This window comes from Elgaria multicarinata, chromosome 11, assembly GCF_023053635.1.
Source record: "Elgaria multicarinata webbii isolate HBS135686 ecotype San Diego chromosome 11, rElgMul1.1.pri, whole genome shotgun sequence".
Classification (NCBI taxonomy): Eukaryota; Metazoa; Chordata; class Lepidosauria; order Squamata; family Anguidae; genus Elgaria; species Elgaria multicarinata.
The window spans coordinates 28297004-28316732 of NC_086181.1; the positions used below are offsets into that span (position 1 = coordinate 28297004).

At 44.8% G+C, this 19729-nt stretch overlaps 1 protein-coding gene and 1 gene segment (V, D, J or C); both read right to left on the reverse strand.

The window, feature by feature from the left end:
• Positions 1-440: 440 nt before the first annotated feature.
• On the reverse strand, positions 441-14100 carry LOC134406353 (natural cytotoxicity triggering receptor 3 ligand 1-like). The segment is given in 6 exon segments: positions 441-2770; positions 3319-3426; positions 3600-3704; positions 6697-6996; positions 9449-9772; positions 13986-14100. Coding segments are annotated over 6 exon segments (1179 nt in total).
• Positions 14101-18878: 4778 nt separating this feature from the next.
• CD19 (CD19 molecule) overlaps positions 18879-19729 on the reverse strand; it is a 31367-nt gene continuing 30516 nt past the window's right edge. The window contains exon 17 of the mRNA XM_063136878.1: positions 18879-19602. Coding sequence (XP_062992948.1) covers positions 19520-19602 — 83 coding nt within the window. The 3' untranslated portion in view covers positions 18879-19519. The remainder of the gene's footprint in view (positions 19603-19729) is intronic.

Below are 19729 nucleotides of genomic sequence, written 5' to 3' on the forward strand. Positions count from 1 at the left end.
CCTGTTTGGATGCAAACACAATGTGGGAGATAACCTGCCATAAAAGGAAGGGATGATTTTGTCCACGTGCTTCTGTTCTTTGCTGCCCAAGGTCTCTTGCTCCCTCAAAAAAAAACCCTTAGCCTTTCTCCCTTGCTGACTGCCTTGTCAGCTCCTTTACTTCCTTTCCAACTCCTCCGCCCTCCAAGGCCTTTGCGCAATTCATAAATTTCTATGGTTTTTCTGCAACGGAGAGGGGAATCCTATGGTCCTTGGGAGAACAGGATTGTTTAGATCCCCCCTCCAAGGCTGGAGGCAGAACTCTGACCCCCAAAGGGGCAGTCAGAGATCTGCCCCACTCCCCTTTGCAGCTGAGGCAGTGTATCCGTCCTTCCAGCTCCGGCCGTGAGCTTCAGGTTCTTTCAGGGTCGCCAAGGAGACAAAGTAGTCAGACTCTCAGGTTTGCTTACAAGGAGGCTAATTTATTGGCATATTTCAGCACCTTTAGGCATATTCCAAAAAAAGTGGACTAGACTGCAAAAGCTTCCTGTACAAAAGACCCTTTGGCAAAATCTGGACCCCCCACCCCCACCCCCACCCCTTGGGCACAAGAACAATTATAGCATAACTGAACTTGGCATTGCTGCCAAGTTAAGCAAGTGATTAATTGCATAAGCTGAACAACAAAGCAGATCTTCTCATCATAAGAATCTATAGCATTAGTCTACATTGTTGTGATAAACAAGGCCTTACTTGGCATTTCTTTGGCATCCCCTTCACCCAGGTGCACTTACTAATTGGATGGCGAGACTGGAATGTCAGCTCGTTAAGAGCCTCCAGATACAGTAGCAGGCTACATAGGTAAGACACCTGATGTTCTCATGAGATCACTGTAATTGTGCTTTTGACCCATCTTTCCCTTAACACACAAAGGGAAAGTTCATCTAGCAAAATCTGCAGATCGGTGAGAGAGTTCTAGACATTTTTGTTGGTTGTAAGGAAATGGTTGTTTTTTAGCTTTTTCTTTGAAGGCCCACTAGGAAATATGGGTGCCCCACTTAGGAAGCGGATTACTGCTTGATCCACAGCTAAATGAACTGCATTTACAGGAGAAGTATGTGACCAAGGCTCACTCTAACTCCGTTTACTGTATATCCCCTCTTAAAAGTTATGCAAAATTTTCAGAATGGTGTGCTAATATTTAATATACAGCATCAAATATAAAACAGAGCCAAATGGTAGGAATACAGAAAAAAATGTAAGCACCTTCCAGCATACACAAATAAAACACTAAATAAAACAGCAAATAGAAATAGAACAGCCTGTACAAAAGTTCTCAGCAATAAAAATCAATAATACTCTTCATTACTCGGCAAGCCTTCATTCCTCATACGAATGGTAGCGATGGAAAAAGACCACCAGGGTCATTTGCAAGTTTGTGGACAGATCCCTGAACTGCATGGAGAGATGATGAGAAACAGTTGAAGAGCTTAAACGAGCAATTTATACTACACTCACAATTGGCCACTAGCAGAAGTTTGTGGGTTCATTTCACAACGTTGTCAGCATCCAGGACCCCGGATGGGGACCCCAGGATCCCCACTGGAATAATTTATTTATTTATTACATTTATATACCGCCCCATAGCTGAAGCTCTCTGGGTGGTTTACAACAATTAAAAATAGTAAACATTAAGAAGTATACAAAATATCCGGGGGGTTTGCAGGTTTAAAAAACCCAGAGACAATATGGGAATATCTGGGAAATTAAGAAGTAATACAAAATTAAGAAGTAATACATTAAGAAGTATACAAAATATCCGGGGGGTTTGCAGGTTTAAAAAGCCCAGAGACAATATGGGAATATCTGGGAAATTAAGAAGTAATACAAAATTAAGAAGTAATACATTAAGAAGTATACAAAATATCCGGGGTTTTTGCAGATTTAAAAAACCCAGAGACAATACGGGAATATCTGGGAAATTGCACCGTCTCCCAGCGTCTCAGTAAAGTCAATTGAAGTCTTCCTGCTCCATGTGCTCAATTTCAAACCAGGCAGCCGGCCGTGTAAATGCCGTCAATGACATCCATGAAAGAAAGCGAATGCAGATAGCCACGGCAAAGCAGCGTGATTTATTTATTTTAATGTACCGAAATGAACAGAAAAGAAACTTGTATAAGATAGTCATTTGTAATAATGTCCTGTATCAAAGTTATTTGATAATTAGGACTTGTTATTTGATGTAATGTTTGAAAATTTAAAGTAATAAAAACGTTGATAGTTTTTAATTTATTTATAACATTTACATACCACTCCACATTTAAACAGATCCTAGAGTGGTGAACAACAAGAGTTAAAATTATAAAAAGGTAAAAAGGATAAGCCCTAACCCTAACCCATTCAGAGCATCTGAGGAACCTAGGATGCCTCAGATTTCTACCTCCAAGGCGGAAGAGAGGCAGCCAAAGCTCTCCGGAGCTTTGATGCAATATGAAAGCTAACTACTATAGCTTTGAAACAGAAGGATGATCTGTCTCGGCCTTTGACCTAGCCAGGTCCTCATACTGCTTTTTAGCGGAGACTTGCTCCCTTTTCGTTCCTGGAGAATAAGAGTCGTTAGATTTGTTTGGCTTGTCCTTTGACTTATCCTGCCCCCATTCTTCATTAGTAACCTCACAGCGGTCTTGGTAATGTCTTGCTCTATCCTCTGTCCCTTCCGTCTTGGGCTTTGACGTGTCTTGTGCCTTCTCCTCATTACCCTCATTAAGGGGAAATTCCTCACTTGCTGTTCCTGGAAGCAGATAAGGCTTGATTACAAAGGGAGAAAGAGAATAATTAGTTGTTTGTTTGTACTTTGCCTTATCCTTCCAGCCCTCTCATCATCAGTATATTCACAGCAAACTTGGGGGGTGACTTCACGGGGCTGGGTTGGCAGCACGTCCCCCGGAAACCCTGTGGTTTCCCTTTCTAGAGGGGGCGTCATGGTTTCTTGTGGCCATCCAGGGACTGGAGCCGGGGGGGCCCTTCCTGGTGGAAGATGACCAATCACAGGTCGCCTTCCACCAGACACCGCCTGGCCACACCTCCGCTGTGACTCTGGAGCGAGGCTTAGGGGCCACCTTGACGTCATCTTGCGCGTCCTCACTTTGCTTCAGAGAAAAAAGCTGGGGGGAGGTCCCTGACTTTTTTTCTCCGCAGCCTTGGCGGAAAGCCCCGGTCTGGATGCATGATTGCAGCTGCGTCGTGTAATCGACGCTGTTCCACTGTGCACCCACCCCCAGGGTTTCCGAGCATTTAGACAGCAACCCCCCCACCCCCCCAGGTAATGTCTTGCTTTACCATCGGTCTGTTTCGTCTTGGGCTTTGACATGTTCTGTGCCTTCTCCTCACCATCCTCGTTAAGGGGATGTTCCTCACATTTTGTTCCTGGAGGCCTTTTATGCTTGACTGCAGAGGGGGAGAGAGAGAGAAAATGAGTCCGGTGCCCCCGCTCCCACCCCTGCTATCCGTAGCCTCCTCCTCCATGACTTCACCCTTGCTTTCTCACTGGCACTTCTGTTCTCCTGCCCACACCACTACCACCACCACTAGTCCACAGCCCTTCCAAAAGGTAGACTCACCTGTGTAGTAGATTTTTACTACAGCAGCTCCTATGAAAAGGCCCAAAAAGAATCCAATAACTCCCAGCCAAGCCCGATCCCAAGTGGGGAGTAACTCCGAGCGCCCTGGAGCAGAACACAAGTCAGTTGGAGACGTGGACCGAGGTGAATGGGTGCTTGTTTCCCCCCCTGCCCTCTGGGGGTTCAGGGATGCAGCTGTGGGCCGAGGTGACTGCGTGGTTGGTTCCTTCCCTGCACTCTGGGAGTTCCAGGGTGTGGGGCAGCTAATCCCATCACCCTCACCTTTGGGCTGCCAGAGGAGTGTCTGTTCCAACGGGGCGTCCAATGCTTCGTGTTGGACCCGGCAGACATAGCTGACTTCAGCATCACTCTCCTCTGCAAAGACCACACTCTCGGTGGAGAAGGTCCCGTTAGGCATGCGCTGCGGGCGAGACTCTACCTTCAGCAGTGGCACCCCATTTCGCAGCCACTGAACGTGAATGTCTTTGGGGTTAAACCCCCACACTAGGCACTTGGCTACCCCAAATGTCTTCTCTGGGTGCGCAGTGAGCACCTGAAGGGTCGGGCGAGCTGCGAGGAGAGGAAGGAAATATGAGGTCCTGAATACTGCATTGCAGTGGGATGTGCAAAGCTCAGGCAGGCTCCCTGCAAATTTGGTGACAGCCACTAGGGGGAGATGTTATACAGAGAGCAGGAAAGCAACCTACCTAAAGTAGGGAAAAAATGAGAATTTCGTTTTAGCTGGCAAAACCTGCGAGGATGCCCTGTTTGCAACTTTGAACGCGAGCACGTGATCGTCGAAAACGTTTGTATATTTTCGAACATGTGCTCGCATTTGATTTGTGCAAATTTCCTAAATTTGTGCAAAATTCCCCTCTAGAATGAATCAGCCCTGCATTAGTCTTAGGTAGGAAATTTGAAGAAACTTAGGAAATTTTCACAAATCGAACAGGGGGGAAGTTGCGCAAATATCACGTTTGATCGCTGCTTGATTTGCGCAATTTTCCTGTTCGTGCAAAGCGAGCTGCAATTGAAAATGCGAAAGGAATTGGGCACGAGATAAGCAGCGCTCCAATGTCTGGAGAATCCTGGTCTGAGGACAAAACTACACAGTACATTAAATGTGTTATAGCATTTAACATAAATGCCATTCCATTTTTTGGTAGAAAGGCAGGGTATAACAAATGAATAAATACACAAAGCCCCATCATGTGAACCGCCTAGAGAGCTTCAGCTATACAAACACAATCAATAATAAAATAGCAATGATGGGGCAAAAGCCACAAGACAGAGCAGAAGTCTCCCACACCACCTTCTGAGACCAACTGGCCACAGTGCTTAGGAGCAAGACTCACCCTGCACCCCAGAGCCCTGTGACAGTGCAGACCAGAGCCTATCTCATAGGGAAAAGACCCTAGGTGAGTTCACATGACATGGCAACCCAACTTGCGGAACAACCCATGGTGTACCTTACAGACGAATGGGCTCACTGTGGTTTGTTCTTCCCGCTCTTGCCCCTCGGACTTCCAGCCGGTGTTCCAGTGTCTTTCACGGGAGAACCCATCATGCCTCCCCCTCCCCACTCTGTGCATTTTTGGAGGTGTGCAAATGCGCACTTATGGCTGTCCATATGTATAGTCTTGAATGGAATGGAAGCGGGACACCAGCAACACTTAAAACCTAGAGGATCACCTTGCCTTGGGTTGTCACGGTGGCTTGTTGCCCCCAAATAAGCCACACTAAGGGAAGCAATCTGGACTTGGATGACCCTGTGGCGTTACACCCCACAAGTCAGTTCCCAAATGTATGTCTGCAGTTTGTAAGTCTGTGGTTTGTAGAATGTTGGGCTGAGTGGGCGGAGTTAGAATGTCTTGGGAGGGGGGAGGAGTGATATATAAGGGAAGGACTGAGGGGATTGTGGGGGACTTGTTAGGTACTCTTAGAGTCTTCAGTGCTCTCTGTGTTGAGGGTACTTAAGTTCTGGGAAATTTGAGGGTCAGTGTAGAGAGTGGTGTCTTTGGAGTGTGGTGTGCACGTAGTTGATGTATATTAATCAATACTGATAATAAAGAAAGTTCAAGCATGATTGTGTGAGAAAAAGGAAAGCGCGTATGTGAATGAGTGAAAGGATTGTATGAAAGCTTTCAAAAAGGTTTTTAAATGGTTTATTTGAAACAAAGCTTGTGTACTTTTGAAAATAAATTTTGATTGTTTTGTTTTTAAACTACCACAAAAATCCCACGTGTCTGTTTGGCATTTATCATCTGAAGTTTACTCATTTAACACCCACTCTGACAATCATTCACCTCAGCACATATAACTCAAGAGTGTTTTATTTTATATATTAAAATCCTTCTCCATTTAAACCCCTTTCTCCACATAGTTCGGAGGAAGGTGGGTTTTATTCACTTGCCTCAGGCGTATCAAGCGGTGGTGCTTGGCTTGAGCAGGGAGTAGCCTCGGCCAGGTCTGGTGTTCAGAGCCTGTGTCGTGGCAGACACAACAACCCACTGTGGCTAATTATGCACGATAGTGTTGGGGGGGGGGGCACACAATAAAAGCAACGGCAGCAGCAATTTCAGCAGTTGTTCTCTGGGGATCGGTGAGAGGAGGAGAAGAGGCAAGAACTGCCATCGTGTTTTCTGTGGTGGTATAGTGCTGCAATATTCCCAAGTTTGGGAGAGGAGGTAACAGTCCTGGAGCCATTTTATTTGGCAGCTCTTTCAGTGACCACTTCGACGAAGGGAAGTGTTTTTATACTGTTGTTCTTATGTTTTAAATTTTGTATACTTTTAAGGTTTACTGTTTTTAACGTTTGTAAACTGCCCAGAGAGCTTCGGCTATGGGGCGGTATATAAATATAACAAATAAAATAAAATAAAATAAATAAATAATTCCTCAGCCTGCATGGCCACATATCTGGAGGAACCAGGTTGGCGAAGGCTACATTGGAGAACAGCAGGTGAGAGCCAAGGAGTATCGGGGCAGAACTACTGAGTTTTGGGGGAAGAGAAGGGGTTGTGGTCAAATAAGATAGGAGGCTGTGATGGAGGAGATGGGGGTGGGGAGAGCACCAGGACCCCTGGGTCTCACTCACCTTGCACCTGCAGCTCAAAGCTGTCTTCAAGCAGGCCTTCGATCGCTTTGTGACTGACACGGCAGGAGATGTTGGCACCGTCATCAGTGATTTGTGGTGTAAGTTCCAGAACACTCTCTGCACTGAACAGGCTGCCAGGGCTGAAGAGGGCATGGGGAGATTCGGGGCCTTTCACCATCTTGCCATCTCGAAACCATGTCACTGTGATGTTGCCAGGGTAAAAATCTGATACTTTACATGTCACAGCACCCGGCTTGGCTAACAGGAGTTTTGTAGGACTGAGTGTTAAGCTTGGAGGAGCTGGATGCAAAGAGAGAGAGAGAGAAGAATTAGGAGAAGATCCTCTCTTATCCTCTGCTGAGGCAACTAAAACCATCTTCCAGTATCAAAGGCCTCCCAATGTGCCCAAGTCAACAGAGCACCTACAATTCTGCTTGGAAGAGGGGGGCTCTTTCCGTTGTCTCCCCAAATCCCTGCCAGATACTCCACGCCTCTTCCTCAAAGCCTATGAAAGGAGAAGGAGTCACTTCCTTTGTCATCTTCCGCAATTCAGGTACACTCTCAGCCCACCATCACAAAAGCAGAGTCATGGTTAAAAGCATGTGCTGGGTATTTGTCAGAGCAAACCTCACCTCAGCCATAAGCTTGGCCTTTGGCAACCCCGCTCCCCATTTAACTCAATGTCAGGGTTAGCACACCCACCTATTTAACCCAATTGTTAGGTTTGGAGAAGGTCAACCAGTATTACCTTGAGTGCTCAAGACAATGTACGGTGTATAAAAATATAGCACAACCAAAGAAAGAAGTGTTCAATTCAAAGTCGTACATAATGCCAAGAATCGCAGTAGATTAAAAAGAAGCTTCAGCTCTAGAATCTCCCCTCAGGCACCACTCAGGGCTGTATGAGCATAAGAGGAGCCCGGATTCTGTTCACACAGTGGCCAACCAGCTGTGGACCAGGAACCCACAAGTAGGACATGAGTGCAACAGCACCCTCCCACCCATGTTCCCCGGTATACATAGGCTTACTGCCTCTGCTACTGGAGGTACATTTTTGCTATAACATTTAACAGTGAAACATGAAAGCAAAGCTACTCCTGAGGAGCTATTTCTCACCACAGGAAAAACAAGGCGCCATTTCCTGACTGACTGAACATAATAAGGCTTTTATTATGAATAAGGCTTTTTGCCATGGTTTAAGGTGCCTTCTGAACATGGCCTGGCTTTCTGGCTTAACCGCCATGGTTAAAGCCATGGTTTAAGGTGGCTTCTGAACATAGCATAGCCATTATTGGGTTAAACTCCACGTTGTGTAACCCCTAAACAACCCAGAGTTCCAGGTTCAGCTGTCACAGTAACAATCTGGAAATGGGGTATTCCTGGGTTGTTGATTACCATTGTTTGAAAGTGGAAATGATAAGTGCAGGCAATTGCTGCCATTACCGCCCCATTCCCCAACCCAGGAATTGCTGTGATGTGAGCTGGGCCTTTGTGTAACCAGTGCAGCTAACAACTTTGGAGCCAGCATGGTGTAGTGATTAGTGTTGGACTGGCACTTGGGAGATCTGGGTTCTAGTCCTCACTCAGCCATGATGGTCACTGTGTGACTTTGGGCCAGTCACTGACTCTCAGACTAACCTACCTCATAGGGCTGTTGTGAGGAAAAAATGGAGAGGAGGACCATGTAAGCCTCCTTGGTTTCTTTGTAAAAGGCAGGAAATAAATGTATTATTTCATTAATTACTTAATTAAATAAAAAAATTAAAGCTTAATTTTTTAAAAAAATAAAGCAGACAAAATGAAAGCCACAAGACTACAGCAGCAAAGCTGCTTAAGATTTCAACAATGAACCATTTTAAAAATAAAAATGCAAGGAAGTTTTTGCCTTGTGCCTAAAAGATGTCAGTGTGGCTGCTAGGAAGGCCTCTGTGTGTGGGGGGGGGGCATTCAAAACGCAGAGGGACACCACTGGAAACCATCTCCTTCCATTGGCCAACCAATGGAATGCTTTTAAATGGCAGGCACACCCACAAAAAAGCCCCAGGTGGATGGGCATATTGATATGGGTGACAGGAGCAGACTTATTTTATTTATATGTCTGCCCTGTTCTGGTATGAAGTGGTGGTGGTGAGTGTATCTGACACAGAAAGGAGTATGCAAGTGAGGAACCCAAACGCTCCCTCTCCTCCACACATTTCTGTTGCTCTGGGCCAGGGATGTGAAACTTCTGAGCCTCCAGATATTTTGGCCTCCAGATCCCATGAGCCCTAGCCAGCACAAACAATGATGAGGCACCATGGGGACTGTAGGCTGAAACATCTGGTGGGGCTGTAAGTTGCTCACCTCTGGCTTCGCAGCTGGGCTGGAATGGAGTAAGGTTAGTGAAGTAAAGCAGAAGCCAGAATAAAGTTTAGCCCTCTTTACCCACACACTGAGTACAGACAGACGTAGACACAGACAGACAGAAACACACAAACACGTCTTTAATCCAGAAGATATGTCAATAAAACTAGGCCCTGTAATGTCTGTTTGGTGTTGAGGTAACACGAAGTGCTTTAAACCAGGGCGGTGGAACAGTGGTCAGATGTTGCTGGACTCATCCAATTAGCCCTGGCCAACAGTTAGAAGTGATGGGAACTGTAGTTCCACAGTTCCCCACGCTTGGAATGATGTAGTTTAAAACGGTGTTTGGTCAAATGCCTTATAGATAGCAGAGTACAAGCCTCACCAATGTGTCCTCTGCTTCCCTTACCTTCCACTTTAAGTTCCACTGTCTTGTCTGCGTTGTCAGGCATAAGGATAACGAAACAAGTGTAAACACCAGCATCTGTGTCCTGTACGTTCGGGAGGAAGAGGGTGGCGTTGCCCGCTTGCAGCTGCCCAACTGTCATCAATGCCCCTGGCCTTTGGGCCTCAAAGCTATATTCGTATTTAGCAACGGTTCGTTCGCCCACCTTCCATATCACAGCCAGGTCGTCAATGACTATGGGCCCAGCGATGTAACAAGGCAATTGCACATCAGAGCCCGGCCTGGCCTGGATTGGGGATGAAGGCACTGTGAGCCTCAGAACTGCCCCTGAAGAGAATAAAAACAGCAAGGAGAGTTACAGCTGGAAAGACAAGGTGGGAATCTAATTAAGGGCTCACCTACACCAAGTAGGATATTCTACCATGAAAGCGGTATGAAAGCAGTATATAAAAGGCAGGAGCCACACTACTGCTTTATAGCGGTACTGAAGTGCACTGACAATTGTTGGGGCCCATGACACATACCATATACCGCTTTCATGCCACTTTCATAGTGTTATATCCTGCTTGGTGTAGATGCGTCGTGGGCCCAACAGTTGACAGTGCACTTCAGTACCACTATAAAGCAGTAGTATAGATCCTGCAGTGCACTTCAATATTGCTATAAAGCAGTAGTGTAGCTCCTGCCTTTTATATACTGCTTTCATGCCACTTTCATAGTGGAATATTCTGCTTGGTGTAGATGAGCCCTAAATCTACAGACGTAAACCCGTTTTAAATCAATTCTATTAGGAACTGTAGTTCTATGAAGAAGGCGTAACACCCAGACCAAGCTGCGATTTTCAAAGTTTCTTGGTCAAACCAAGCTACATTCTGAGAGTCTGAAAACTTCTTTTAATGTGATTCAGATGTGCTGTTAAGCCTCTGCTTTTGCACACGCACACAAAAGGAATAGTTGTTTATTTCCACATTACCCTTCAGCAGTACTTCACTTTTGTACTCTCTGTACTGCTGCTTCAGTAAAGAATTCGAGTACTCTTTCTTCGTTCCCCACTTTAGCCCAAGCAAAGACAACAATCACCAAATATTCTGTGTTCCTTTGCACGGAGGGCCAAACAGATGTGACATTACATGCATGAATGCATTTTTTTAAATAATATTTTTTTATTTGGATTTTATAACACATACAATAATCACACTACATCAACTTAATATACTACAATAATGAAATTAAAAAAGAACTTATTGAAATAATATAATACTATCTCATGCACACACATACATACCCGGGACCCTTATTCTCCTTTCCAAAATTGTAATGTATCCTGCGACGGTTTACTCCCTTTCCCTTTTCCTAATACAAATTTAACAAATGGTCTCCAAACCTCATCAAAGTCATTTAGCTTCAGCAGCCCTCTCTTAACTTTAATTCTATTCGTGAGTCTGTCATTAATAGCTATATCCCAGACTTCTTTCTACCATTCTTCTATTTGATCATCCCTTTGTTCCTTCCAATTCCTGGCAATTATTAATCTAGCTGCAGTTAACTTGTTTATTAATTCTTTACTATTTTGTTTACATTTAACCCCTTCATATATTGATAACAGTGCTATCCTTGGCCCTATCTATTATTATTATTTATTTATATAGCACCATCAGTGTACATGGTGCTGTACAGAGTAAAACAGTAAATAGCAAGACCCTGCCGCATAGGCTTACAATCTTTACCTTCCATCCCATTAAATCATTTATCTCTTTAAATACTATTTGCCAAAACCTCTGAATAGCTTCACAAGTCCACCACATATGGAAATATGTGCCTTTTTCCTGACATCCTCTCCAACAATATACAGAATACTTTTTATCCATTTGATGTAGTCTTACTGGTGTTAGATACCACCTCCATATCAATTTATAATAATTTTCTTTTATTCTTACCGACATAGTCTTTAATAAACATTGGTTCCATATCTTTTCCCACTCTTGACTACTCAACTGTCTTTCCAAATCTTGATCCCATGTCATTTTATAATGTTCATGTTGCTTTCCCATTCCCAACAATATCTTGTATAAAGCATTCATTATACCCTTACTAACTATCCTTCCACCTTTCTCTTCCCTTTGTATGATCAGCTTTTCAATCTCCATACACTCCCTGCACTTTAAATTCTTCTTTTTCCATTTTTTTGTCCGTTGTTCTAGCTGTAATGCCTCCATCCAGGATTTTTCTCTCTCCCTTACTAACTCCTTTATTTTCTCTTTGTTATCCATCTTTTCCATCCAGTCATTTAATTGATTTACTTCTCTTTCCCTTAAATCTTTTTCCAACTCTTTCTTTAAGTTCTCTGGGAAATTCTGCACCATTACTACTGGAGTTAGGGGGGGAGATCTTTGGCATTAATTTTCCTTTATATTTGGCCCAAATTTCTATAATATTCGTCATTAAAGGATTCTCAATTTCCCCCATATATTTTTTCCAAAGTTGTTAAAAAAAATTCCCAATTTGTACTTCCTTTCTTGCGTCTTCCACTCTAACCATTCTAAATCTTCAGATCCTCTTATCTCCCTCAATCAAATATCTTAATTGGTTTGCAAGATGGATCAACGATTATTGCTGGACTGGGACCGCAGAGCACCCAAGTAAACTATTTTTGTTTCAAACTCGCTCACTCCACTCCACGGTTTGGCATTGAAAGAAGCTTCTTTTCCTGGGCTACTAGTTTTGGGGTGGGGAGGGAATCAATATGATTTCCTCCCACCCCCTTGGTGTTCATGGTGCTTGGTCTCCCCCTTTGCGCTACTGTTAAACGGAAACAGACATCAATGCTAAATCTTTCCTCTTCTCCCCCCCCCCCCCCCCAGCGCTTGTATTTTAGACTCTGGGCTCATATCTACAAACCAGGATATTCCACTATGAAAGCAGTATATAAAAGGCAGGAGACACACTACTGCTTTATAGTGGTACTGAAGTGCACTGACAGCTGTTGGGGCCCATGACACATCTACACCAAGCAGGATATAACACTATGAAAGTGTTGTGTTATGGGCCCCAACAGTTGTCAGTGCACTTCAATACCGCTGTAAAGCAGTAGTGTGGCTCCTGCCTTTTATATACTGCTTTCATAGCAGAATATCCTGCTATGTAGTTATTATTCACATGATCAAAGGAAAGGATTACTTTTCCTTTACTTTGATCATGTGAAGCTGTGCATTTCCAAGTTTATGAAATAGAGATCTGCTGTTCCTTTACTCAAGAGTAAATCCCAGTGATTTCAACTGCATTTACATCCAATTCATACTAAAATCCCATGCATGCTTACCTTTGAGTAAACCCCATTTTAGTAAATCTGTCTCCGTTCAATGGGGTTTACTCAAAGGTAAGCATGCATGGGATTTTAGTATGACTTGGATGTAAATGCAGTTGAAATTGTTCCAATTTTAATCTCTTTATCTTTCAAACTTACTCAGATGTAAGCATTTTGGTTACCTTGGAGCAAAAGAGGGGACCTGACCACCTTTACGAAAGAAATGAGTTAAAATTATTGTTCATCTGCCCACACTTTGAAACCAGCAAAACAAACCTTCGCTCCTCCAGGCCTGTAAACCTTTCCCAGGAGATTTCACCGGCATAGAAGCGCTCCAGGTGAAAAGATACATGAGCTGAAAGAGCTCAACAACACACTGACATGAAAGTGCCCATTGCTGAACTCACTTATTATGGAATGATCTCCCCGACAAGGCTCACCTGGTGCCAACATTGTTACCTTTTCAGCACCAGATCAAGACTTTTCTCTTCTCCCAGGCATTTAACCGCATATGCTGAGTTTTTAACTGACCCGAGAATAGTTGTTTTAAATGGAGATTATTGTTTTTTAAAAAATATTTTTGGTGGTTTAAAATTTTGTATATCTGTTTTTAATGTTTATTGTTTTCAACTTTTGTAAATCGCCCAGAGAGCTTCGGCTATGGGGCGGTATATGAATGTAATAAATAAGGAAACGGAGTGGGAAACCGCGGATGAAATAAGAAAAGCAGGTGTGATGGAGCCCAGAACCGCATTTGCCATTTTGAGGGCCATCCTCCGTTTGGGAGACCCTCCTGGGGAATCATAGAATAGCAGAGTTGGAAGGGGCCTCAAAGGCCATCCAGTCCAACCCCCTGCTCAATGCAAGAATCCTCGCAATCCCTTCTTGTTTTACTTTCGATTCTTCTCCTAATTATTATAGCTAACATGGAATCCTTCTCTTGCTCCTCCCCCGTATTGGAAGAAGCTTCTTTCCCCGTCTACAATGCGTTTCTCTGTCCGTGGCCGACACGCACGGGCTTCAAAGCGAAATGGCACAACTGCACTCCCTTGGCATTAACCGTTGCAGCGCGGTTTCCTGCCTCCCCACCCCTCGACTTGCTCAGCCGACGGCCACTCTTTATAGACGACCGCTCCTTCTCCTCCCGGGATCTACTGCCGCCCTCGATCCACTCCGTTACCAGGGAGGCGACGGTATTTGCGGGCCGGGGAAAGGGGTGGGGGGTTGCCCACTTACATGTACCCTGCACGGAGAGTAGCAAACACGGGAGACGACCCAGATAGCTCGGCATTTTGGCGCAGCTTTTTCAGTTTTGTTTTCATTTCCCGTCACACTTGCCCACGTGCTGCTGGAGAAAAGGGTGGGGCTGAAGAAACTACGACTCCCCCAAAGTTGGATCTTTATAACGTTTAATTTGCTTGTGAGTCATTGACAAAACGTTATATTTTTGCTCTCCTAAGAAAATAATTGTTGGGGGTGGGGTGGGAAATAGGCTTTCTTTGGTTTTGTTATGTAACACACACACAGTTATTTTACCATAACCACACACACGTGTGTGTGTATGTGTGTGTGTGTGTCACCCACAGCCTTGTCCTTATCTTCAGCTCTTCCCATGTGCTTATCTACCATAGCCGCTTTCCTCCCCTCCTCCAATATCTCTCTGTTCCAGCCTCCCCCAAATTGGTGCCTGTCAGATGTTTGGACCTATAACTCCCATCAGCCCCTGCCTGAGCAGCCGATGGTCTGGAATCCTGGGAGCTGTACTCTAAAACATCTGGAGCTCACCAGGTTGGGGGAAGCTGCACTCTGCTCTTATATCCCCACATGTCCTGCCCATGCCCTTCTCTCCTTTAGTTCCACTTCAGAAGGTCTCCTGCTGTCTCAAAATGCTCTACACCCAAGCTCTAATTGTTTTTTGCTTTTGCTTTTTTACAAACAAATAATTTAAAAAAAACACCACCAGTTTAAAATTTTGGCTTTAAAAGGCCTGCAAACCAAATGAATCACCCCTCCCAGTTTTTTTGGCAGTCCTCCAGAATTTTTAGGCTGCCTATGGGGTAGTAATGTAAGCCCTATGCGGCAGGGTTTTGCTATTTTATTGTTTTACTCCCTACAGCACCGTGTACATTGATGGTGCTATATAAATATATAAATAAATAAATAAATAAATAATAATAATAATAGTCTACACCTTCCTCCTTCACTGGCTGCCTTATATGCTTCTTTTACTTCCTTGCAATCCCTCCTCCAAACCTTTGGTACAACCCTGTTTCCTGTGCCCACTATACCCAAGTCTGTTAACCATGCATAAGCAACTGTGGCAATCTGAACAAAACCACCTGCATGGATTCCCTGTCTCTTACTGCTTCCAATCCCCCCCCCCCCCACACTGCTTTCCTCTGCTGTGTCAAATTTTAGATTGTAAGCTTCTCGGGGCAGGGACCCTACCTTCTCAGACATTGGCCCCGTTCAGAAGACACCTTAAACCATAGCTTTAACCACGCTGTTAAGATAGAAAGCCGGGCTCCGTTCAGAAAACACCTTAAACCATGGCTTTAATCATGGTGAATAAAACAAAAGACTTTATTCACCGTGGCTAAAGCCATGGTTTAAGGTGTCCTCTGAACGGGCTCTTTGTAAAATATCATGTCTACTGAGAGTGCTATAGATATAAGCCAGCCCTCTCCAACTTGGTGCCATCCAGGTGTGTTGGATGTAACTCCTATCATCCTCAGCCAGTGTGGCCTGGCCATGCTGAGCATGATAGGAGTTATAGGCCATACATTGTAGCCCAATATTTCCAGACAATGCCGGGTTGGGGAGGATCTACACTACTGCTTTAAAGCGCTTTATAACAGTTTTGACAACTGTTGGGGCCCAGGACACACTGCATATACAGTTTGCGAAACGTTTTCAAAGTGCTTTAAAGCGCTTTAAAAATAGTAGTGTAGAGGGAAGGCTGAAATGTCACAGCAGGCACCACCTCATCCTAAGAAGCATATCCTCTTTTTGTGCCTGTACCTTCCCTCTCACCCTCTCTTTCAAAGTGGAGATGGGACCCTGGATGGGGTGGATGTATGGATAAGCGCACACACCCCTCCAAAAAAAGTTCTGTAGGCAGGCGTAGGATGAATTACTGTTCTCCATTTGTGACAAGCAGCGCATTTCTACATGAGGATTTATTGTGTGCTTGTTTCTCCCCCCCCCCCCCCCCAGGAAAGTCAGGTATTTTTTGTTAATGACGGCATGTATTTGCATATATTTGTGCAATTCTGCTATGCAACAGTGTCACCTAGCGGTAGTGTAATGGGACAGATATAAAGGCAGAGAAAATCCCTGGGGGGGGGGGGAACATGTAAAGGAAATGATCTTAATTTCATACAGAATCCGGAAGAAGCCTTGGTAAAGTGGAGGGTTAAGAGCTTCATGTAGAAAAGCTCATAGTCTAGATGAGGTGCATTAATTTGTAAGAGGGTTTCCTGGGTGGCATATCAATTTATTTATTTTTTATTTATTTATTACATTTTTATACCGCCCAATAACCGAAGCTCTCTGGGCGGTTCACAGAAATTAAAACCATGAAAAGCATAATAAAACAAGCAACAGTCTAAAAACACAATGGCTTTGAATCTGGGCTTTGTTCTTTGGTTATTTATTTATTTATTTATTTATTACACTTATATACCACCGCCTCCATAGCCAGGGCTCTCTGGGCGGTTTACAGAAATTCTAAAACTAAGATAAAAACGAGTATACAAAATTTAAAATTCTAAATTCTACTTCTGTGTATACACAGAACATACACACATAAAGCATGAAAAACCGTTTTAAAAAAAGGAAAAAGCTTGATGACTCATTTGGGCGCCACAGGTAACAGGTGTATTATTTCTGGAGAATCCTCCAGAACCTGGGGAAGGGTGGAGAACCTGTGGTCGTTCACATGTTGCTGGACTACAGTTCCTATTATCCTTGGTCATTAGCCATGGTGATTGAGGCCGCTGCTGTCCTGTGACTTATTGTAACAAAACCGAAGCACATATAATTGAAATAAACGCGCATTCTTCCCTTGCTTATTTATCTCTTCATTTCCCCTTCTTCCTTTGTTGTTTATCTTTTGTAAACTGCCCAGATTCTTCGGCTATGGGGTGATATAGAAATGACAACAACAACAACAACAAGTTTATGAAGTGCCGTGTACATTGATAGTGCTGTAGAAATAGAAAAAAAGGCTCTAAACACATGTGTACAGTAGGGTTTCTCCTAAAGCAGCCTCCTTTAGTCTCGTGCCTAACACTACAACTCCCATTACCCCCAGCCAGCATGGCCAATGGCTATCTTGTTCTTCAACTCAGGCAGTAAAATGTCTTGGGCCAGCTACCACCCCTCTCTCTGTGTGTATGTGAACATCCTTTCCTTATGCTAACGCTATTCCATAGAAGAATGAGGGCAGTGGTCTGGACCGTATTTAAAAAAGAAAAAAGCCCACTACTGGCTTCAAGTTTGAGGGTCCCCTGGGAGATTGCCTTCTAGTGAGCTCTCTCCTACAGCAGTGAAGCCGCCTGAGTGCTAAACTGGTGGTAGTGGCAGCAACTTTCAATTTACCAGGATGTCCCGACATAGCCTCACACCACAGGGTTGTAGGAAATTGAAATGGTGGCACTCGGTGGGACCCAGAGAGCTTGCATGAATTCAACAGTGAACCTGAGGCCCACAACTGGTCTGTGTGGGGCTTCGTTTTGCTGGCCAGCACAGAGACACTGAAACGCCTTTGAAGCAGCGGCCTTTCCCTTAATCTCAGTGGTTTTGAGGCTGGCTGCAATCACCCAGTGGTAAGAGCTGCAAAAAATGTTTGTAACTTTCCCGTATATTAACTGTATGAGCTCTGTGCCGTTTCTAAGATTTTCTTCTGCTCTTTGTTTTGCAGTTTGCGATGTGTTAAAGTTCTGAAATAGTTGTTTTTAAGCGTTTGTTTTGTTTTAAAATGTTAACTGTAATTTGCTTTGGGGGCCCTGTTTCACTCATACATCTATAAATAAATGTATTTTATTAAAATCCGCTTTTATGCATGTCTAAGGGCAAAATGGAACTAGAAGGATTCACCCTCTCACCCACGTGCACATGAAAACTGGGAACTTATTTAGAGCAGGAAACATCAACTCAGAAGTCAGATAGGGCCAAGGTACTGGAGTTCAATGTTGAATATAGTTTATTTTACAGGATATGGGAGACAGCAGACTGCAGGAAGAGAAAGAACAAAATGAGGGCGGGGGGAAACCACCCCCTTGGCAGCTCTTCTCCATACAAAAATATAAAAAGAGACACCACACCGCACAATGAAAACCGTGACAAAACAATCCGTTCCCCACACAGAGAGTTGAAGGTGGTTTGAAAGAGTTTGCTCACTACACACTCGTTTATTTTTGTCTCTGGTAGGATGTTTACAGACGTGCCTACCCTCGGGAGCTGGTGCAATTTTTCCTGCTATGGGGCAAACTCTTCTTCCCCACACCTGCCCATTTCTTCTCTCTCTGCACCATTATTCCGCCATGCCTTTGGCCTTACCCCCACCCCCAGACACATACCACAACACATCTTTTTCAAGCCATTTTGGCTAAATGTTTATTCAACAGCTTTTTAAAGCCAATGTTTTGTTTTGTTTTCACTTGGAACACCTCTCCAGGGGGTTGTTTCCAGGATGCAGGGCTGGTGCCACTCTGCTGCCAAACCCCACGGTATCGCTGGTATGGGATGGCGGCAACTTATTTACACGAAGGCAGGCAGCGCGGGGTTTCTGGCGGACATTAGGTTCGCTGGGCTGGCCCCCTTCTGTGGCTTCCAGCGACCAATGAGAGACCGCCTTCCACCCAGGAACGCCCCCCTGTACAGTGCCCAAGCAAGGACAGACAGGGAAGAGTCGTGCTGACTTCGTCCAGGCAGGAAAAGTCAGGGTAAGACCCTGACTTTCTGCTGCAGGTCTTCAGTTCTTTCCCCCCGGGTGGCTCGGAATCGGCAGCTGTGTCATATAACCTTCGCAGCATGGATTTGGAGCCACCCTGGGGCTTCCAGAGCATATAAACAGCCTCCAGGCGACAAGGAGGGGAGTATGTTTTTGTGAGGATGAGGGGGCAGGGACCGGATGGGGGGGGGGAAGCAACCAATCAGGAACTCAGCACAGCCAGTTGGTGGTGCAGGAAGGTCGCTTCCGAACCGTCACAAGGGCCAGCTAATTGGCATTCCGCAGAGCTGACTTCTGGAAATAAGCTTGATTCTCTAAGGAAGGTTGTACATCTGGCCAAAAGGGATGAATGAGAACAGCAGGCTCAGCGCTCTAATTATGGTCTGTCTAGAGAGGCACACGTAAACAGGATTTTGTACTTTTTCAAAAATGTGTTTGGTCAGAGGTGATTGCGGGACAAAATAAATGGATATTTATACCACCGGAAATGATCTCTCAATCCATTTTCAACTCTCAAAAAACTATTTGCTTGTCTCCAGCCGTGTCCTTTCTGCTTCCTCTTCAGGCGCATGGGACTCCTTACTGTTCCTACTGCTGGAAACCCAACCTAGGAGTGTGATCTTGCAGGCCCCTCTTCTAGCATTCTAGAAGTCCCGTCCCCCCCCCCATCCGCTCCTAGGGATCGAGGATGCTGAAAACCTCTGTGCAGCAAGGTGCTTGGTCCCAAAGTCTGGGTAGAAACACCTTGGCTTGAGAGAGGAAAGGAGTTGCAAAGGGTGACGCTCCTGCTCCTGCCCCCATCCATTGGCTAGTTCTAATCTGAACACAGCAGGCCCCCTCTAAGATCAGCTCCGAAAGGACTGGAGAGATGTTGCCGTGTGGAACCAAAGGCAGGACCTGTGGGGGGTGGGAAAACAAAGAAGAGGACGCAGGTAACAATAGGAGCCATTAGGAAAATCCAGGGTCATCGCTTAATTATGACCAAGACCCCTCGTAGATTGCGATTCTGTGCAGACGTGGAAGT